The following is a 22,859-nucleotide window of genomic DNA, read 5'->3' as shown; positions in this document are numbered from 1 at the left end:
CTCAAAGACAGTAAACTACAATCAGTTATTATGTATTTGAATAATTTGACATTTCAGTCCCGTTCACTTCTCAGCTATTTATAATTACTATTGAAAGGGTTTGGCGTGCAGACTCTAGAAGATCCAAAGGTCTTGCTGTTTTTAAAGAGAACTACACACTTTGTGGTGATACTGTGTGAATTTGTAGCTGAATATAGTGGATGTGTGCCACAAAAAAGATAAACACGTCTCAGAAATGAAATCTCAATATGTTTTCACATTATTTAATATTTTTTCATGAGTTTGGCGTGCAGACCATAGAGAATCTTGAAATCATTCTTTTTTAAAGTGGGCTCGTACTTGACAGTGAGTTCTTTGATTAACTGAGCCCAATGCATGTGGACTAATGTTCTGTCTTGTAAACCTCTAGATTGATAATAAAGGTTATTCAAAAAAGTTGTTACGCTATTACGCAGCGACCGCATGCGCAGATGACGCAGTTACTCCATTTTGGGTCTCAGGCTGCAGTAGTTAGCTGTAGCTGTTAGCTTTGGAAACGCGTCGTTACTTAGTTCGGGTTTATTTTTCCCGCTTCGATAGTAAAGTTGAGTAAACAGAGAGTTGTCTCCGTGTTCAGGTCTGAATCTGAATTTTCTTCGCCTGAGACATGGACGGAGAAGAGGACGACTTCATGTCCGGGAGCCGCTCCGGTAAAACCGTCCTCCTGCTTTGTTTCCTATTTAAATAACAAACCCACGTTAACTAACGTTGACTGTTGATCCATGAGTAGAAGGCCTAGGTTAAGTTTAACTTTGTAAAAATTAGTAACGGAATGTTATTTATCCTCTTAACTGCATGGTGATGAGGGATTAGCAGCAGTGTTGGATTTAAATAACCAGGAAATGTTCCGTTGTAGCTTCATGAACATCAGACAGGCAACGTTACAGCCCACCATCCTATTTGTCTTTAAATATCTTAATAAATGATGATGTTTGTATCTCATAATGATTTGGATCCGTCGCCTCCTCTCGGTTAACATCGTGCTGATTTGAAGGCTCACTTTATGTCAGTGTTGGTTGATTACAATGATAGACATCACATAATAATAATCTGACATTAAATGTAATGTTATTGATATTGAACGATATCTGTGCCGAATTAATAAGAAAATATTAAAGATTATATCACCCTACATTTCAGCAGTATCTTTTATTTTATACCATGTGCTTTTGAAAAAGGCATACTTTTTTACATGGAGTTTTGTCGTGAAGACTCTTGAAGATCCTAAGATTTTTCTTGCTTTTTGAGGTGTAAGTACTGACTCGTTAGGATGCCCAGAAAAAAACACATCTCAAGAATTATATCTCATTATGTTTCTCAGATTATATAATGTATTCTACTTGGTCATTACCTGTGAACATTAAAATGCATGTTTTGTGCATGGACCTTGGTGTGCAGACGGGAAAGGATCCTGAAATCTTTCTGTTTTTAATGAGGGTTTGTACCTGAAAGTGAAGCTGAAACCAATCGTAAACCCCGTTAAGTTGCCATAGACTGAGCCACATTCAGGTCTGGTTGGGTTCCTCTGTAGGCCTGAGGCAATACACATGGAAAACAAGAGCATAACAATAACAAGGGTGGGCATGGTTTAGCAGAACTGTTCAGACCTAACTGTAATTTAAAAAAAAAAAAAAACTCAGATGAAGGTTAAACTATCCAAATGTCTAGCTGAAGTCCTTTTCAGAAACCATTTAAAAAATGACTTTATTCCTCTAGCAGCTCTTTCATTAGGGAGCCACATTTTCCGCCTCCTGCCTCTTTGCAGGTGTTTATGTTTGACATCAGTAACAAATATTTTGTAATAACATTAAGATGCTGATGTGTTGTGTTGTTTCTGATCTGTTGTATGTTCTGCAGATGACGGAGGTGGCACTCCGGTTCAGGATGAACACCCAGCGTCAGACGGTGAGGACATGAGGAGCGACAGGCAACAATCTGAGGTCAGACTGAGTCTTCACTGCTCAAAGATTTATTGTTGTTTGTTTGCAAATGCCCAAAAAAAAGTGGATTTACTGTCCTATCAAATGATCAAATGAAAGTAATCAACTAAAACCACTCTTCTTCATTAATCTAATATTATTTGTATTAGACAGAAAAATTTGGTCGTGCTCAGCTCAGTTTGTGTGCTGCTGTTGTGGAGGATCATAACCAGCTTCACGGACTCTGCAGCTCTCAGTCTCAACTGACGTTTGTTTGATTAATAGTTTCATTCTGGATCAGTTAAGAGTTTTTACTTTTATCTTTCACTCTGATCCATACTTGTGAATATTTCAGAGACACGGGTGGTGAAGTAGTGAACTGAAGCCAGATTTAATGACAACCTTAAATGAATAACTGTCATATCCACAATGTGATGAATATTCAGATCAGCTGTGTTATACTGTGTTTGTTCTTGTTTTAAAAGATACTGGCCCATTTAGACATATGATTCATTATTAAACTTTTATTAAACTATTAAGAATATGTTGCTGGTTCATATCCACATTCTCAGACCCTCAGACCCTCAGAGCTCAGAGGAGAGGGCAGAGCTGTATGATGGTCATTCTCAGTCCTAGTTGGTGCTGCTGAAGTGCTGAGGATGATGTCAGAATCCTGATTTATTCTCATCTTAACCACATTAACTTGAAATAATCAACAAATTGCATGAAAGTTGTGATTTGGCTCCTCGGCACAGGTTGTTGGTGTTTTTGTCAAACTGACCTGCCACCATTTGTCTCAACAGGACGAGGGCAGCAACGATGAGGATGCCCCCCACGCCATGGAGACCAGCGGGGCAGCCAGCGGCTCTGACAACGAGGGCCACCAAGGAGTCAACAGCGACTCGGAGGGCGAGGCCCCCAGGCACCACAACGATGGCGACAAGAGTGACTCGGAGGCAGAGGCTCCTCGTCCCGCTGACAGCGATGACGACTCTCCAGTCAAACGCAGGATGAGCGGATCAGACAATGAGGAGGAGTCCCTGGTCAAACATGGAGCTTCAGAAAACGAGGAGGGGGAAGGTTCGTCCCCTGTCAGACGCAGGGGCAGCAGCTCGGACATGGAGGAGGGGGAGGAACGGCACAAAGCAGCCGCAGACAGCGACTCAGAGAACGAGGATGCCAAACCTGTGGCATCCAACCGGTCCAACGCTGACAGTGACTCTGACACAGAGACGCCTGCCAGACGCAAGGTGGCACAGATAGACTCTGAAGAGGAGGGGAAGCAGCAGGAGGAGGTTGAGCGTGGAGGAGGAGGGAAGTGGAAAGCTGTGATGCAGTCTGACAGTGAGGAGGAGGAAGGAGGAAGGAGGAAAGCTCCAGCAGGAAGTGATGGAGAGCAGCAGGATGAAGAGAGGGAGCAGAGAGACGACAGTGATGACGAGAAGCCAGGTACTGACCTCAGACCAGCTCATGACATAAATATCAGTACATAGCTTCAAAACTAAATGATGTAGTTTGATTATGTAATGATTTTAGTATAATTAGTGTATTCGGAGGATGGACAGAAGGGAGAGAGAGGAGAGACGTCAGGGAACAGTTGGAGCTGAGATTGATGCTATCCTTTGTTCTGATTGTTTCTCTGATAACTTATGAAGCAGAGGTTCAGCAGGTTTTTACCAGCAGCTGAATTATCCACAGAGTTGTCCTCCTCTTAAAACCAATAGAAACACCTAGAAAGCAGTTTACCTTTAAAACTCAGAGATTCACCAATGCTCTTCAGTGACACAGGACAGGACATCTCCAGCAGCTGGGAGCTGAGCTGTCTACCATTTCCTCAGCTTGTTTCACTGATAACTTCAAATCCAGATGTCCGACGACTAAAATCCTTCATCTGGTTCAAATATAGAGCTGAATACGGTGTAAAAAGTGTATGTGGCTTAAAAGTAGATAAAAGTCAATGTTGAACTTCTGTCAGACAAACACACTGACACATGATCATAGAGGATATGATGTCAAGTAAATTTTTATTTGTATAGCACCAATTCACAACATACGTTATCTCAAGGCACTTTCCAAATAGAGCAGGTCTAGACCTTCTCCCCAACAATTCCCACAAAGAGCAGCGCTAGGTGACAGTGGCAAGGAAAGACTTCCTTTTAAGAGGCAGAAACCTCAAGCAGCACCAAACTCAGGGTTGGCAGCCATCTGCCTTGACCGGTGAGGGAGAGGGAGAGAGAGAACAAGAATGTACAGTGATAGTAATATTAATAATAGAGACAGGCGTCATTGACAGGCTGACCAATGAAACATTACCATGATTGAAATTACAGATTTCTCTGGTTTGAGAATTGATGGAAACACTTGGGATAGTGTAACAACCCAACAACATAAATAACATAGGTCTAATTGTTTTTACACATTTTAATGATGAAAAGTTACAGATTATAACTTTAAGCTCCATCAGTCAATCTCTTTGTTTTATCAGTGGATTCATTCAATAGATGCAGCTTTAAAAACAACATCATGAACTGACTTCTGTCATTTGTAGGAGCATATTTCATTGGTATTATAGTACAGAAATAAAGCTCTGACTTCCTGCTGAAACCTGAGACTGTAGCTGCACCACGGGGTTCATCTTTAATTTAAGAGGAATAGTTGATGTTCTGGTTGATTAAGCATCGCTTGATTAATTTGTGTGTGTGTTTGCAGTGAAGAGGAAGAAGGCCATCGTATCAGACAGTGAGGATGAGGATGAGGAGAAGGAGGACAAACCAGGTAAGACACTGTCAGCTTTACAGCTGTGAAGTGTTTTAAAACTATCTCCCTCTGTGTACTTGGTTCATCATCTCTGACACTGAATACAAACAGTAAACAGTGCAGTAAACAGCTGCTGTGACATCAGTACTGTGGTGTGTTTAGCTGTGAGACTCACAGAGCAGCAGCTGTGATTCAGGGGTGGATTCTCCCTCTAAATCCCTCTGAGGCGCCAATTCTTTAGTCGCTCTGGAGCTCGGGCTCCCGCAGGGAAATTGTACTGTGATGTGACCAAACTGGAAGAGTAGTGAAGATAAAGAAATAGACCACTGGTGGGTGGGTGTTGAGGACAGGTGCAGGATTTACTGTTGATTCAACAATGTTTCATTATGGAAAAATTAAGAAATAGAAAAACACATGATACAGTTCCAAGGTTCAAAGAGTGAGACGCTCTGGACCAGACGGTTTTACTGTAATTAATAATGATTATTATTAATGTTATTAGCTGTCATTACTATTTTTATCAGTAGGAGCACTATAGTTGCCACTACATTACTATCGCTGCAGCTACTGTCACTATTATTAATATTGCTATCACTGTACATTCTTGTTCTTTTCCTCTGTGTTCTCTCTCTCTCTCTCTCTCCCTCCCTCCCTCCTTCCCCAACCGGCCGAGGTAGATGGCCACCCACCCTGAATGAAAAATTAAATAAGAAAATTATTACAATTGAAGTCGCAACTTCTGCCAAAGTAATCGTAAATCAATTTTATGGCATATCGTGCAGCCCTAATTCTAAGTATGTGCGTGTGACTGAGTGTCTGCTGTATGACTCAGTTTTCTTTAGTTTTTCTTTCTTGTTTTTTTGCTGAATATCTTGTTTGTTACTGAAGTGAGTCAGCTGCTGCTTTGTTCATTACTATATGTTGATGTGACAATTTACTTATAGAAAGACCTGCACAATAATAATCCAGTCCAATACAACTTCACTGAGTTTATAATGTTCAGTTTCTGATTCTGTTGTAAAGGTTTTCATTCAGTTACATGTTGTAGTACTGAGGTCACAGTGATTGTGTTTTACTGGACTATGTTATGAGAGGTGTTTCTAATATTCTGACTCCTTGTTTGTGTAAATAGGGAGGACAAACATGAGAAAATATGAGCAGTGAAGAGATGTGATGTTATGGCAGAGCTGTTGGATTGGATGTCATTAGACTTTACAGGTCTAATCTAATAAAGTGTATATTCATAGAACAAAAATATTTGCTACTTATGGACGAAAGGCTCAAAAGTTCTTTCTTCTGTTTTGAACTTCCCATCAGCCTCCAGGCTCCGGCTCACTTTACAGTAAAGGACAGAGAGTTTAACTCAGAGCAGCACAGTGGGATGAGTCTGGAAGTTTGAAGCAACAATGAACTTTTACTTTGCATGTGTAGTCAGCTCCGTAGAGGCCAGTTCTCCCAGTTTGGTGTGGAAGAGCGTGACTCTGATATCAGCCTCATCCAGCACCTTCAGGATGAGATGGAACACCAACTGTGATCCACACCTCATCACCACTGTCAGTAGGGCTGCTCGATTATGACAAAAATCATAATCACGATTATTTTGATCATGATTACTCATTGACTTTGGAAACACCACGCATTTAAAAAGAACATTGTCTTTTTAACAGTGGACTTTTCTTCAACTTAAAATACAATTCAATGGAAAAACAAACAAACAAATTAAAAGTTAGCTTACTAGATCGATAAATAGATAGATTGATACACAAGCCAATACTTTTTGGACAGACACCCAGTCATCATAATTTCACAAAGCATTTTTTCATTTGAGGTTTTAGAAAGCCAAATGTGCAAGCAATACAACACAACAACCCACTCCAACATACGTTGCTAATGTTAAAACGTAACTCAGAAGTGGATGGGGCGATGGTTTTTGTAGTGGTGATGAAATTTGTTGTGAAACAAAATTGTTTTATCTCGATTATCTTGTTTTCAGAATTGTTCAAAGCCAAAAGTGTAATGGAAAATAATATTAGATTATTCGCCCAGCCCTAACTGTCTGTGTTGGACCTCACTGTTGCTCTAATGTGTGTCAGTGGGAGTAAATCTCTGCTGCAGGTTCAACATCTGCTGGAAAGACTGAAACCAGAGGTTAGAGGCAGATCATACTGTCATACACTGAGGGAATGTTCAGATGGTACCATCAGGCTCATGTGTTTTCTCTCTGTGGTCCTAAGCAGTGAAGAGGAGTCGGGCAGTGTCAGATGATGAGAACTCAGACAGTGATGGGGGGTTAATTGGTCCTGATAAGAGTCTGGCAGCCAAATTGAGGGAGCTGGGCTCAGACAGTGGGAGCGATGACGAGGCGTCGAAGGCCACGGCGGGGAAGAAGGATGAGAAGGCACTGTTCGGCAGTGACAGCGACTCTGGAGACGACGATGAGGAGGAGTGAGTTCTGGAAACCAGTTCAATTTAAACCTCACTGACCTGTCATTATAAACTCACACCAGGCTGCCACATGTTGCTCATACACAGAACTTTGCCTCAGACTCTAGTGGAGATCCAAAAATTTAACTTTGGGGTCAAACATGTAGAATATTTCCATCTGATGGAGGAATGTTGAATTCAGTGGAAACATCGTAGAGCTTCAGCAAAGAGCTGAAAGAAGCTGATACAAATAATAAGAATTTTAATCTGAATTTTAAAGGTGAAATCTGCCTGTTAGGGGGTTCTAACTAATGCTGCCATTTTAACCTGAAACAGGACCACACCTGGGCTACAGGCTGCTGCTCAGTGTCAGTAAACATCTCGTCCATTTCAATTCATTTCATTCCTGAATTGTTTTAGTCTTTCATATGAAATGAAACCAGCAATTAATCCACTATTTGATTGACAGAAAATAATCAAAAACTATTTTGATAGTCGATCAAGTAATCAATTTTTTAAGCAAAAATAACAAAATAAAACCTTGTGGCAAACATTTTCTAATGTTTTACAGACAAACAGAATCAGTTCATGCAGAAAATGGACATCAGATTAATTAATAAAGAAACTAGCAGACCTAATGAAAACTTAACTATTAAACACAGAAATCTTTCATGTCACAAATACAGCTGAGACTTTTTGTCAGTTTGTGCCTCCAGTCTGTTAAACATGTTGTGGTTTTCTTTTTATTGTATATTTGATTATCACATTTTGTTCTGATGGACATTTTAAAAATAATTCGGATGGTTAATTTGGAAAAATTATACACAGATTAGTAATTAAGAAAAATGAGAAAGTGATCATTAGCTGCTTCCCTATGCATGAGAGAAAATAATAAATCAGTTTCAGACCAAAAAACTTTATTAGTCCCTCAAGGAAAAACTGGAGGCCAGACTTGTTTGCAAACATAACACACACAAACTTTTTATTCACACAAAGTGAACTGACTCTCTGTTACTTTAATGACCCTCGGAAACAAACATTTGAACCCCAAGTCTGAACTGGGAGCTGCTGGTGTGACAGTTGACCCCTCTGTTTCGTGCAGGAAAATGATTGCAGACATCTTTGGAGAGTCTGGAGACGAGGAGGAGGAGGAGTTCACGGTGAGTTTGTTTATGTCGTTTGTGTTTCTGAATCATCAGCTTTACCAGTGCTCTTCTTGAACACTAACAGATCACACCTTCCCTCCTTTCCCCCACACTTCTATAAGTCCTCACCAATATTTTGGCCTTTCTCCCCATTTTGCTTCGCTGCTCATGATTAACAATTTATAAAAACAGCGTGTTAATAACAGGAGACATCACTGATTTAAAAAAAAAAACTGAAGGAAGCAAAGGGGATGTGTCAAAGTTAACAGAGCCTGATTAAATATCATCCTGCTCAATTTCTGGACATGAAGGTAGTTGATGGATTAGGTTTTATTTTCACTTGACTGAGTGTCTGTTCCTGCTGCAGGGTTTCAACCAGGAGGACCTGGAGGGGGCCAAGAAGGAGGCCAGGGAGAAGCAGCACCAGCTGGAGGAGGAGTCTGACTCTGATGAAGGCGTTGACCGCAGTGGTCAAGAGTAAGAAACATGACAGGGCTGAAACAATATATGACAATATGAGGATGTTTCTGAATATTGTGATTTAAATGGCTGAGCTGTTTCTTGTTGACGTCCTCAAAAAATGGGCAAACTTTCTTTGTTCTCGATTTAAAAAAAAAAAACTTAACTTTTTTAATAAAATATTTATACTATCTCATATTTATTGTTAACAGCTGTGGTGGAAAAAGTATTAAATCCTTAACTCAAGTCAAAGTACTAAAACCACACTAGATATACACCATGACAAGTACAAGTGAATGTACAATGTTATACTATTACATTATTACATAGTTATTTTTGATGTAGCAATATGTAAGTGGTACTACACACTAGTGTTGGGCCTAATCTATAAACATTAATTTTTATTGTTTATATTTGCCACGCTAGCAAAGTAGAAGTACCTCAAAATGATTATCAGTGACCCGTCACTAGCAGCTCGCTGGTTTCCATTCTCACTGTCTGCAGCTCAACACACTTCTAATGATGGAAGTTTTCATTAAAATCATAGCTCCTGTGATTTCAGGGTTGCACATTTTGAATAAGAATTTCTATATAAAAACTATTAAGTCAGAGTTAATAATGACAGATACAGTTCAGCTATCACGCACTGATGGAGCTGTATTAACTGTCTGCAGTACTTGAAAAACACAGACAAACACACTGTCATTGGATCTTGAAATCTTTGCATAGAAAAATTACAAAATATATAAAAAGCTAAATAGGTAAAAAATATAGTCTTTAGATACTGAATGTAGAAATTAATGCAAAGAGAAAACAGTTATGACCAAACCAAACCTGTACCAAAAAGGTTTAAATATACCAACATGATACAGAGTCATTAACATGTGAGGCTACAGACATTTTTTATTTCTTGGTTTCTGCTTTATAAGTTGTAATTGAAGACTTGTAATCTTTGTGTGTGTGTGTGTGTGTGTGTGTGTGTGTTCAGCACCAGCTTCATGTCTGACTTCGACATCATGCTCGCTCGGAGAAAAGCCATGAACAGCAGGAAGAGAAGACACCGCGACGGAGGGACATTCATCAGCGACGCTGATGATGTGGTCAGTGCCATGATCACCAAGATGAACGAAGCCGCAGAGGTCTGCCCCACAAAATAAAAGCCTCATCACCCCAATCACTGTTTTTTTCGGTGCCTGACTGACTGTGTGTTGTTTTAACAGGAGGATCGAACTCTGAACAGTCAGAAGAAACCAGCGCTGAAGAAACTCACTCTGCTGCCACAAGTCGTGATGCACCTGAAGAAGTAAGAGCTCATTATATTTGATATCTCACACCTCATAACCCCTCCGTCAGTCAAGTCTTTAACTTCTCCTGGAGCTCTAGTTTAAGGTGTTGTGGTGGTGTTTGTCCCTCAGACAGGACTTGAAGGAGACGTTTATTGACAGCGGAGTGATGTCTGCCATTAAAGAGTGGATCAGTCCTCTTCCAGATAAATCACTGCCTGCTCTCAGAATCAGAGAGGAGTTGCTCAGGATCCTTCAGGAGGTGAGTACAGATGGTCACAGGTGGACCTCTGGGTTTCTTTTTTAAAGACCAGGGCTATTTCATTGTTTTGACTGTGTGTCTCCTCCTGCAGCTGCCCAGTGTGAGTCAGGAGACTCTGAAGCACAGTGGGATCGGCCGGGCCGTCATGTTCCTGTACAAACATCCCAAAGAATCTCGATCCAACAAAGACCTCGCTCTCAAGCTCATCAGTAAGGACCTCTCACCTCACAAACACTTAGAGACAGGAGGACCAACACTCACGTTCTAAATGAAGTGGAAAGCCCCTTTTCCATTGGTCAAAAACCCGCTAAGACCTGCTAGCATTGGGTTTTTGTCAGCAATGGAAAAGGGAACAATCAGCATTCACCCCTGGGTCACATGACTCTGCAGTAGACGCAGGTATTTATCAATTCCGGCTCCGGTCAGCGTCGGTGTAAACAACACCTGAGTGAATGCACAAATTTTCCCCCCTTTCCTGCTGTGACGTCTGTAACGTCTGTAAGTCATAACAGAAAAACAAACTCGACTGGCAGTGGAAAAGGGGTAATTCAGCTTTTATTAGTGGGTTTACCCGCGTTTAAAACCCACTTATACCTGCTAATTTTGGTGGAAAAGGGGTATAATTGTCAAGACAACTGGTACTAAGTCGTTCTAAAACAACCTTCATAAAGTTACAATAGAACACAACATAAAAAGCTTCTGTTTGCTCATTAATCCAGTTTGATGTTAAAACTTTTAAATAGATTTTTAAATGTTTTATATAACCTTTATTAACACTCAGATGAACACATTGAGGGGACCATGTGTCCTCTCTTACAAGTGTGCTGAGTTTAAAACAATGAAAGAAAAAAAGTAACGCATTACAACAGGACAATGACATTGTCATGTGTTACAGGAAACATCACAGTAATACATAAGCAGTAATACAAGATGGCAAGATGAGCAATAACAGAAGGAAATAGAAAATAATCACGAACATAGTCTTACAAAGAAAAAAAGTGTTAAATCAAAATCATCAGTGTGTTCGTCATGTAATCCATCTGTGTTACGACTAGTGGAGAGTTGATCTACAGGTCTCTACAAAGTGTTGAACTTAACTCAGAAGTCTTGAATATTGTTTCTTGCCTGTAATATTATTTAAATACACTACCGTTCAAAAGTTTGGGGTCACCCAGACAATTTTGTGTTTTCCATGAAAACTCACACTTTTATTTATCAAATGAGTTGCAAAATGAATAGAAAATATAGTCAATACATTGACAAGGTTAGAAATAATGATTTTTATTTGAAATAATAATTTTCTCCTTCAAACTTTGCTTTCGTCAAAGAATGGTCCATTTGCAGCAATTACAGCATTGCCGACCTTTGGCATTCTAGCTGTTAATTTGTTGAGGTAATCTGGAGAAATTTCACCCCACGCTTCCAGAAGCCCCTCCCACAAGTTGGATTGGCTTGATGGGCACTTCTTGCGTACCATACGGTCAAGCTGCTCCCACAACAGCTCAATGGGGTTTAGATCTGGTGACTGCGCTGGCCACTCCATTACAGATAGAATACCAGCTGCCTGCTTCTTCCCTAAGTAGTTCTTGCATAATTTGGAGGTGTGCTTTGGGTCACTGTCCTGTTGTAGGAGGAAATTGGCTCCAATCAAGCGCTGTCCACAGGGTATGGCATGGCGTTGCAAATGGAATGATAGCCTTCCTTATTCAAAATCCCTTTTACCTTGTACAAATCTCCCACTTTACCAGCACCAAAGCAACCCCAGACCATCACATTACCTCCACCATGCTTGACAGATGGCGTCAGGCACTCTTCCAGCATCTTTTCAGTTGTTCTGCATCTCACAAAGGTTCTTCTGTGTGATCCAAACACCTCAAACTTCGATTCGTCTGTCCATAACACTTTTTTCCAATCTTCCTCTGTTGTATGTCCGTGTTCTTTTGCCCATATTAATCTTTTCCTTTTATTGGCCAGTCTCAGATATGGCTTTTTCTTTGCCACTCTGCCCTGAAGGCCAGCATCCCGGAGTCGCCTCTTATCTGTAGATGTTGACACTGGCATTTTGCGGGTATTATTTAATGAAGCTGCCAGTTGAGGACCTGTGAGGCGTCTATTTCTCAAACTAGAGACTCTAATGTACTTGTGTTCTTGCTCAGTTGTGCAGAAGGGCCTCCCACTTCTCTTTCTACTCCGGTTAGATCCTGTTTGTGCTGTTCTCTGAAGGGAGTAGTACACACCGTTGTAGGAAATCTTCAGTTTCTTGGCAGTTTCTCGCATGGAATAGCCTTCACTTCTAAGAACAAGAATAGACTGTTGAGTTTCACATGAAAGTTCTCTTTTTCTGGCCATTTTGAGAGTTTAATCGAACCCACAAATGTGATGCTCCAGATTCTCAACTAGCTCAAAGGAAGGTCAGTTTTATAGCTTCTCTAACCAGCAAAACTGTTTTCAGCTGTGCTCATAATTGCACAAGGGTTTTCAAGGGTTTTTCTAATCATCCATTAGCCTTCTAACGCAATTAGCAAACACAATGTACCATTAGAACACTGGAGTGATGGTTGCTGGAAATGGGCCTCTATACACCTATGTAGATATTGCATTAAAAACCAGACGTTTGCAGCTAGAATAGTCATTTACCACATTAACAATGTATAGAGTGTATTTCTGATTAGTTTAATGTTATCTTCATTGAAAAAACAGTTCTTTTTTTCAAAAATAAGGAAATTTCTAAGTGACCCCAAACTTTTGAACGGTAGTGTAGGTTATATATTATATAAGTTGTGAGCTATTTTTAATCATTTTTCTGTTGAGGTATTTATTATTATGTCATTATTGGTTACTGCTAGCCACTATAGTATCTCATAGAAAGTAGCAAAACAGCAAAACCTGTAATTATCTTTTTATTTGGTAAATCTTCCCATTAATTTGATCTGGGTCCAGGTCCATGCGAATTGATTGGTTGTAAATTATATTACTAAAAGTTCTTGTTCTACACAGTTGAAAAGTAAAAACAAAAATGGAATGTAAATGACAATAGATACATGTACTTAAATAATAATTGTTAATTAATTAATAGATATTAGATTTCATTCTATATGGTATTGATTTGATTTGCAGAAACCCTCCAAAAGGTCTTTTTCAGAATAAGAGCGTGATCAGCTGAGAGCAGTGCACAATGCTAACTGTCATTAAAGGCTGGTACAGTGTCACTGAGGATTAGCAGAGACAGTGTACTGATGATGAGTGTGGATGTGTCTTGTGTCCAGATGAGTGGTCGCGGCCGATCTTTGGTTTGACGTCGAACTACAAAGGAATGACGAGAGAGGAGCGGCAGCAGAGAGACCTGGACCAGCAGATGCCTCAGAGACGGCGACTAAGGTACTGACACACTCAACTCTCATCTCCACAACATCACACAGCTCTCATCATAAAACTGTATGAACAGACTGTATGAATGAATGGAGAGCCACATGTCCGTGGAAAAAGGAAGAGCACATTCAGCTGCTTTGGAATATGTTGACAGTAAAGTGAAGCGTGCACAGTTTGATGTAAATGAGCCAGAATATGAGAGTGGCCAACAGCGTTTTAAAATGTTTAATTTAGTCAATTCCTGAAATCTTCCCATTAGGTGAATTATTATTTTCCTTATATATCACTTTTCATACATGAGTTGCTAAGTGATTTATAGAGACATAAAACCAGAAATACCAGATCAAAATTGAATAAAAATAAATAAGATTAAAAATAAAACAGCAACTAAAGACCATCAGTGAGACACATGTCAACATGCTGACATTCTAATTCATGAGTATCTTCAAACCTCATTTAGATATCAGCTACAAACCTGTAAAGATTAACTGACTGACAGAGTATTCAAAACTGCCTCTGCGGTACTTCCTGCTACAGTGAGTGAAATGCATCATGGGAGCACAATATAATGTAAAATAATTCAGGTGTTATAAGGAGACTTTGACATAAGACAAGACACAAGATTATTCATTTGTAAGTAATTAAATTATAAAGAACAACTGACACACAGTGCACCTGGGATCTTGGGGCCCTGGGTAGTTCCCTACTTCATTGTGGCTCTATAACTAATTAATTAATGTCAGAGCCTTTTTTCTTTTATCTCTGATGCTCTGTATTTGAAGACGATGAAAAGTCTTGTGGTGTAGGTTTATGACATGTCACAAATATCTGCAGCAAAAGATGAAAACCACCCACATATTGTTTTAGTCTGCATGGATGTGACATTATTCTTCCTCAGGTCTTTGTAGGTTTCAGGTCATATCTCCCAGTTCCTCCAGGTGTTTTCATCCTACATAATCTCTCTCTACTTCTTTTTTTGTCATGTTATTTTCATTCTCTCCCCTCCTCAGCATCATATTGTTCTTCTTCTTCAGCCTCTCCTGTCCTGTTCTGGTTTTTATGTTCTTACTCAGTTTTCTTCTTTTACTCCTCCTCATCCTTCCATTTCATTATCCCCCACCCCCCACCCCCCACCCCCAGTCAGCCTCAGAAGGTGGAGAGGGCAGAGGAACCTGACGTCTTCTCTCCACCAATCAGGTTCAGTTTTACAATTGCATGGTTGCACTTCAAAGTCTATAGACTGAGAGTTTAACAGGAATTCAAAGTGTGAATCCAAGCACAGATAGGAGGACTGAACGTCCTTATATGGGCCTGGAAGGGAGGAAGCTGACTAGGCTTATGTTTACTGTGTGAAGCTGTACACACGATGTAGCCTAAGTTCAGCGTTGTTCAGCACAGTAGAGCCGATAGTTCCTGAGCCATCAGGAGAGAGCAGGGACTGTTCTGGCATCAGGAATTAAAATTAGACTCTGGTTCCTCTGGTTGAAATGCAGGTAAGGTTCCTGGTTTCCTGAAATGGTTCCTGGGTCGCAGGTCACAGACTTTAGCACTGACTTGCTGACTAACTGCTGTGAGGTGGAGAATGCTAATAATAGCATGGAGACTCTGCTGGTGGTGTTGCTGCTCAGTGGGACATTTATCCTGCACGTCAGCAGACTGTGGACGTCCTGCTGAGTTTAAGCATCAGGTGCAACATTCCAGATGTATGAACTCTGCTTGTTTCCCACCCTGGTTACTGTGTTCACTGTTAATTCATCATGATATAAACCCACGTATCTCTCTCTCCTTCACTTTCTCTCCTTTTAGTTCAGGGGGTCAGACGCCTCGCAGAGACCTGGAGAAACAGCTGACTGGAGAGGAAAAGTAAGTTCAGTTTCACAGTGACAGAAGCTGGTGGTTTGTTGTCTGTTGGATCCAAGAAGTTTTGATGCTTTCAGTTCCACAGCGCACATATCCAAAAGCTTTTTACAGGAACTGGAATCGACAGAGCTCTTGACTTATAAAATCATGTGACTGTCATCACACTCATGTTGAATGAGGCTGCAGATGTCTGACAATATGAAAGTTTGATTTTGTTTTTAACAATAAAGATAAACACTAAGCTCTATCTCCTCCCTGCAGAGCTCTGCGACCCGGAGACCCCGGGTTCTGTGCCAGGGCTCGGGTCCCGATGCCTTCCAACAAAGACTATGTTGTACGGCCCAAGTGGAACGTAGAGGTTGACTCCAGCAGAGTGAGTACATGGGTGGGTGGGGGGTGGAGGGGTTGTCTTCCTGTTCTGTCAGAAAGTGATCATGTCAGAGAGTCTGAAGGCAAAACCTGATGTTCAGTCACCTGGAGAAGTTGAAAGTCATTTACAAAAAGAAAAAACAGAGTTTAAAGGATGTCAGCCTTCACTATCTTCACTTCTGTGTGAATTTTATAATGAAGGGGAGTCATCAGTGACTGGATCTGTGAACAGTAGGCTGCTGTTCTATTTCGCCACCTATGAGGTTTATCCAGGGGAATGTGTTTGGGAAAATAAAGGCAGATTTTTCTCTGGTATTCTGAATAACTGTTCAGTCCATAAAATTGTTAAAATAATAATATTTAAAGTTAAAGTAGTAATAGTAAGAATCCCTTAAAATAAAAATGCATATATAAATCCCGTTTGCCTTTATTTCAGTTGAATTATCCAGTGAACCAGTTAACCAATATTCAGCAAATGTCATTTAGATTGATTCACCTCTGAATGACTTCATAAACTTCCTCCTGTTAATAATGAAGTTCGTAGAGTTAAACATTAAAGTTAGTGAATAGTTCATACAACAATAAATTATAAAATTATCAGCTATAACTTGGTGTAATATTCAATCAGAGCTCTTATGTTTGTTTACTGTCAGTGGAGGTTTGAGTTTAGGAGCTGAGCTGTGATTGGTCCTCTGTAGAGCGGCTATAAGAAAAGCCTCAGCCTGCTGGAGAAGCACAAGCGGCGCTTTGCTGAGGAAAGGAAAATGCGTCGCCCACAGGGAGCTGTCAAGATCAGCATAGAGGGGAACAGAATGCCCCTGTAGTTCCTGCTGTTGACCTGTGGGGGCAGTAAGTCCTTCTGCATGGTGTGCAGTGATGGTGCAAGCTGTGTGTGGTGTTTTTCCTGAAAAAGGATGCACCGCTGTTTCCAGATAAAAGATGTTAGCCTGTAAACTGACTCACCTGTGAACTGATTTACCTGTGAGCACACAGCACCACACTAACATGGCTCCTGTGTGGAGTCATGAATGTGTGATGAATTTGGTGGAGGCTTTTTGTTCATGGGTGTTATGATGCATGACACCTTACACCTTTTGTTGAGCATCCAGGTGACATGAGGCTCCTCTGATCCATCAGCCTGTTTTGTGTTGAAGTGACATCAGCTTTTTGATGAGCTAACAGCTCAGCTGACTCGGCTGTTGACAGCGATGATGCTATAGCTGAAACGATCATTAGATTAATCAATGATTGCTGAAACAAAAGTGCAGTGGAAGATTTCAGCTTCTCCAGTGTGAGGAAATGTTGCTGCTGCTGCTGCTTCTTTTCTTACATTTGATAAACAACTCAATTCACTGTCTAACAAGACAAATTTAAAAACAGCAAATGTTCATGTTTGAGAAGATGAAACCAGCTAATTTATGGCATTTTAATGATTAGAATGACAAATAATTTATGAAAATAGTTGCAGACCAAGTAGTGCAGCAGATGACTGCAATAATCTTTCAAATGTGGACACAAGCACTAAAATTAGTATGTTTATCCCTCTGGGGCCAATAATTTGAAAATCCCACTAGCCAAACCAAATTACAATCTTTCCCGTCAAAACTTAAGTCAGTGCCAAAATCTAAAAGGGTAAATACTGTAGTGTAGTGTAGTGTAGTGTAGTGTAGTGTAGTGTATTGTAGTGCAGCAGGTGACTGCAATAATCTTTTTAAAAGCAAGCACAAGCACCAAAATTTGAAAAATCCCATTAGCCACTTGAAATTTCTAGATGGCTGCCATTTCTGGCCATGGGAAACATATATTTTACCACAGAATTTTTACCCACGGGACAACTTTCGATGATTTTGTAATTGAATCCTGTGTTTTAGACAATGAGGATGTCGAATTCACAACTCTTATATTTCCTCAGAGATTTATTTGTGCAATTTCTGATATGTGATATGAAAAATTCTGCATAAAACACAATGTATTTTCAAACATTTATTATGAATGATTAACCAAAAATTCTGTAAGAGTTAACAGTCTGCTTGTTTATTTGTCTTAACATTAGCTTGCTAGGCTAACTCACTGAGTAATGTGTTTGCTGAAATATACTGTAATATACTGGGATTTGTGCCCAGTTTAACATTATCCACATTCGAAAGATTTCCCTGAAACATGCAGTTATTTGCTGCACTAAAGCATCAATGAACCAATCAAGTGATTAATCATTTCAGTTCTAATTAATACATGACTCTTCTACTGTGTCATTTTGTTGTCTACTCTTCCTCTGCTGTCAATATGACTCAGCAATTCCTGCACATATTCCACATTGAAATCCACCTGCAGCTTCAAATGGCATATTACCTGCCTTCCTTGGTATACTTTTAGCAGTAAGTGTGAGTTTCATGGACAAAATCCAGCAAACTCAAGTAAAGATAAAAGTCCTGGATTAAAAATCCTACATCAGCAAAAGTACTGTAGTATTATCAGCAAGTTGTACTTAAAGTATCAAAGTAAAAGTACTTTGTTCTCCAGTGACTGATGCGTCCACAGGTTCCCAACCTCAAGGTCAGGCCCCTCCAAAGGGACACCAGATTAATCTGAGGGGTTGTCAGAGGATTCATGGTAGAGGAAACAAGAACAACAAAGTTCTGGTTGACATTTTTTTTTATGAATGCTGGAAAAGCACATTACACTTAATTTACCATGTGAGCACAGGTACTTCCACTCCAGCTCCATGTTTTTATATCTGGCATTTATTTGTTCATACCGACATTGCCATCAGCTGTTTTAGTCTCTGTCATTACTTGAGTGCCAGCTTTTATTTGAGATTTTATGGTATAGTTGAGCAAAATTCATATATTTTGGAAACAGAAACATTTCTCCACGTTCCCCATGATGACAGGTAATGTAACAGTGAAGCCTCTAAACTGCCTGTCAACTCTGAGGATTCAACTCCCACTGCACATCTCTGGAGAAGTGAAGTGGGCTTAAGAGTGATGAAACACCAGATGAAAACATACTGCTTTTGTTAAAACTGCTTTCTATTGTTAAAAGATTTCACATGTCCAATTTTATGTAAAGTTTGTATGTAGCTGGATGTTGAGCATTTAACCTGACGGCGTCAGTGCAGTCAGATTTAAAGCAGAGATGTTTAAAGAAATCATACAATCCTCAACATGTTTCTATCTCACATTTAGTTTTATTTTCTGTTTCTGTGTCTGTTTCTTCCCTCAGGGTCCGATGAAGAAGGGTTTGTCTCGTGTTGATAAACAGATGCGTAGATTTGCTGACATCCGCCGCCTAACGAAGACGGGTCACGCTGTTAAAATCAGTGTTGAAGGCAACCGGATGCCGCTCTGATTTTAATATCCATAGGATTTATTCACTTTTTGTTCCTGAACAATCCCACAATTATCCTCCCCCTCCCCCCTCCTCCTCAGGTCCAGCTCTGCCTTACTAAAGGGCTGAGGTCAAAGTGTGAACATCTACAGAGACTCACCTGTGCCTGGACACAAAATATTAAATATGATCCACAATGATCCTTGGAATGAATGACAACTGCTCCAGATTGACTGTATCCACAGTGTTAGCATTACACTTGACCTCAAAGTTAGCAGTCAGCTTTATGTTGAAGTCTATAATACTATCCAGTAAGTATTATAAAATGACTCAGAGATAAAAGTAATGTCTAAATTCATTGTATTGACTAATGTTAACAGTTAGCTATGTACCTTTTTACTTCCAAATCAAGAAGGTTCCTAATGTTAACTTATGTTAGCAGTCAGCTACATTAGCCTTATCTGAAACCTAGCAAAATCTACAACATTGGCTTATATTATCAGTTAGCTGTGTTAGTCTTATCTCAAGACTAGCATGGTCCATTAGATAAACTTACATTAGCGGTCAACTACATTTGCACTAGCTCCAAACCAAGAGGATCCTCCATGTTGACTAATGTTAGCATGATGTTAGCATTACCACCAAGCCAGCTAATTAGCATTCATGTTTATATTCAAGTCCAAAATGGTAAATAATGTTAGCAGTGAGTTGACAGAATAATGTGAGCTTTACATCTAAGCTAACCATGATAGTTAATGTTGGCAGTCTGCTACATTGACTTTAGCTCCAAACCAACTGTAAAGTGTCGATAATGTTAAATAATTAGTACTATATTAGCTTTCCCAACAAGCCTGCTAAGTTAGCTAATGTTTAGCTAACAATAATGTAACGTAATGTAGCTTTAATGTAATGTAACTGACTGCTAACATTGTCTTATGTTAGCAGTCAGCTACATTAGCTGTATCTGATGTTATCTAAGGTTAGCAGTATTTTAGCTTTATCTACAAGCCAACTAAGTTAGTTGATGTTAACTTAGTTGGCTTGGTCAGTTTACTTGAGTTAAAACCAATGTAACTAATGTTCATAATGTTAGCTTATCATTCAGCTACATTAACTATCTTTTTAATAATCAAGGTCTAAAACATTATTTATATAAGCAGTTAGCTATGTAACCTTTTCTTCAAACCATTACACTCATTACACTTATCAGATCATTTCTGTCCATAATTGACTATAATAAAAATATTTTCTTAAAACAAGTGACAAAAATCTGCTGGTCCACTTATTTTAAGAGTTTTCTGGAAATTAGTGTCTTCAAACAAAATGAGTAAAGCAATTTTCTGTGCTATAGTAAAGAAAATTAACATTCGTTTTAGAAAATACATTAAAATTAAACTACAAATCTCACCATACTGGCAGTTTTCTCCGCTTGTTTAAAGAAAATAAAACTACAGACAAAAATGTCTTTATGACCTCCCAACATCAGTCTTTTAACTTTAAAAACTTCACTATAGCAGCTGCTTGTAGCTGACATGAAGTTTTATCACAGCTGCTGTTCCCCATAAAGGACAAAACTACAGTCTCTTTACAGTCACCTGTGTGAGTTATTTACATTTAAACCAGGTGACTTTACTTCTGTACTACCATCAGTAAGTAGGCAAAGGTGAGATAAAACTGCCAAAACCAGCCACAGTGGAAATTAAATGAACAATGACAGATAGAGGGAGGTAATACTGATGGTCAGTTTGCTTCATGGTGATTCTGGTAGTTAGAGATAAACTCGATGCAGCTGATTCAAGGATCATTATGGTGAGATTTTGAGATTTTTGTCCAAATTCCCCTCAAATTCTCCAGTACTGGATTTAAGAACAAAATCTGCCCCTCACCCTCTTTGACTCTGAATGAGAAGATGTTTGTATTTTACTAATAGGCTGGCCAGACCTACCCCTCAGTCCATTTTCTCTCTTTTCTGCTCCCGTAGCAACTTTACAGGTGGAAACTGTCTGCAGGACTCAGTTCACACAGGTAACACCATGGCTCCATTTGATCTGGATCAGTCTTGACTTTTAAAACAGACTCAAGGACTCTGTAGTGAAGATGTGAGATCTGATCCCAAGTCAGTTTGTTGACTGTGTGAATCAGCCCGTTTGTCTGCACTGTTCTGGATCAGATGATACTTTTCTTAATAAAGACTCAACAGAAACTCACATCTGCTCTCTGAACTCTTCTGTTACAGGAAGTTCACTTAACTTGTGGTTTGTTGGCTCTCTACGATTTCAGACCAAACACATGAGGTAGACCGTAGACTTGAGAACACCCAATAATCCTATGGACTTTACAGACCACACCTAAATGTAAACAGTCACATATTTGATTTTCTAACCTGGGATCCTCATCCTCTATCTTCGAGTTTTCTTTCAGTAGGAAAGTAGAGTTACAGAACTCAGATTCTATAGTACAATCTTTCCAGTCAGTGGAAGTCAGTGCCAAAATCTAAAAGGGTACATATTGTAGTGTAGTGTATTGTAGTGCAGCAGATGACTGCAATAATCTTTAAATGTGGACACAAGCACCAAAATTGGTATGTTTATCCCTCTGGGGCCATTTATTTGAAAAATCCCATTAGCCACTTGAAATTTCAAGATGGCCACCATTACTGGCAAAGGAAACATATTTTACCACAGAATTTTTACCCACAGGACAACTTTCGATGATTTTGTAATTGAATCCTGTGTTTTAGACAATGAGGATGTCAAAATCACAACTCTTGCATTTCCTCAGAGATTTATTTTTGTAATTTCTAATATGTGATGTGAAAAATTCTGCATAAAACACAATGTATTTGCAAACCATTTATGTATGATGAACCCAAAGTTCTGTAAGAGTCAACAGTCTACTTGTTTGCTTTTTTGTGAGTAATAGTTTGTTGAAATATACTTTCATTTAATTTTTTACAGTGTTCTAAATTTCACCTTCTACGTTGTTGAAATGTTTGATTTGACACCTGGACTATTCATATGAGAAAATAGTGGATGAACTTATCGCAAAAAATAATATTTCCTTGACAGAAATGGCGGCCATCTTGAATTTTCGAGTGGCTAATGTGTTTTATCAAAAGAGTAATACTCAAGGAGGATTTGTGCGAAGTTTAACATTATCCACATTTGAAAGATTTCCCCAAAATATGCAGTTTTCTGTTCCTAGGTAGAGCCCAGCCAGTGTTATGAGTGCAAACATCAGTGTAATTATTAAATGGTTATTTTTCTACAAAGTCTTTTGGTTGATGTTACACATTAATGTTAAAAGTCTTCCCTGTATCGATCTAAACTTTTCAAGAAGCAGGAAGTATGAAGTTCTGCAGTTATTAGGAGCCTCATTTTTCTATGATTTCTATGTGGATTTATGGACGTTTGTGATCAACATCATAGTTAATGATATCCTCAGAACTCACACTGAATCTAAAACTACATTTGAAGCTCATTCAGATTTCACAGAACTTAACGTAGGTGGAAACCACTTGAATGAGGAAAATCTCAGTCCCTCCAAATTCACAATTTCTGCGCTGCCGAGTATCTGAGGGACTGAAATGTTCAGATTCCTACCAATTTTAAGGGATCCTTATCACAAATATTGTTCTATGTTAAAA

At 39.4% G+C, this 22,859-nt stretch overlaps 1 protein-coding gene across 5 annotated transcripts; it reads left to right on the top strand.

Moving 5' to 3' along the window:
* Positions 1 to 473: 473 nt before the first annotated feature.
* iws1 (interacts with SUPT6H, CTD assembly factor 1) lies at positions 474 to 21,420 on the top strand. Of its 5 annotated transcripts, XM_087176975.1 has the most exons (17): positions 474 to 689; positions 1,897 to 1,979; positions 2,762 to 3,407; positions 4,668 to 4,733; positions 6,950 to 7,160; positions 8,242 to 8,299; positions 8,652 to 8,761; positions 9,732 to 9,882; positions 9,964 to 10,046; positions 10,159 to 10,288; positions 10,380 to 10,497; positions 13,555 to 13,666; positions 14,798 to 14,854; positions 15,464 to 15,520; positions 15,779 to 15,890; positions 16,585 to 16,735; positions 19,109 to 19,197. In XM_087176975.1, exons 1-16 carry the CDS (start codon positions 647 to 649, stop codon positions 16,708 to 16,710), a joined length of 2,163 nt encoding a protein of 720 aa, XP_087033101.1. In that variant the 5' UTR covers positions 474 to 646; the 3' UTR covers positions 16,711 to 16,735; positions 19,109 to 19,197. The 5 variants fall into 5 exon arrangements, with proteins under 5 accessions (XP_087033101.1, XP_087033102.1, XP_087033100.1 ...); XM_087176976.1 differs by lacking the exon at positions 16,585 to 16,735 and having other exon boundaries at positions 475 to 689; positions 6,953 to 7,160; positions 19,109 to 21,420; XM_087176974.1 differs by lacking the exon at positions 16,585 to 16,735 and having other exon boundaries at positions 476 to 689; positions 19,109 to 21,420.
* The last annotated feature ends 1,439 nt before the right edge of the window (positions 21,421 to 22,859 follow it).

Source organism: Seriola lalandi, unplaced genomic scaffold (genome assembly GCF_002814215.2).
Source record: "Seriola lalandi dorsalis isolate HSWRI2012SDOR001 ecotype SW California unplaced genomic scaffold, Sedor1 jcf7180002054575, whole genome shotgun sequence".
NCBI lineage: Eukaryota > Metazoa > Chordata > Actinopteri > Carangiformes > Carangidae > Seriola > Seriola lalandi.
The sequence above is the reverse complement of the archived record's forward strand: the minus strand, read 5'-3'. Positions and strand labels throughout refer to the sequence as shown.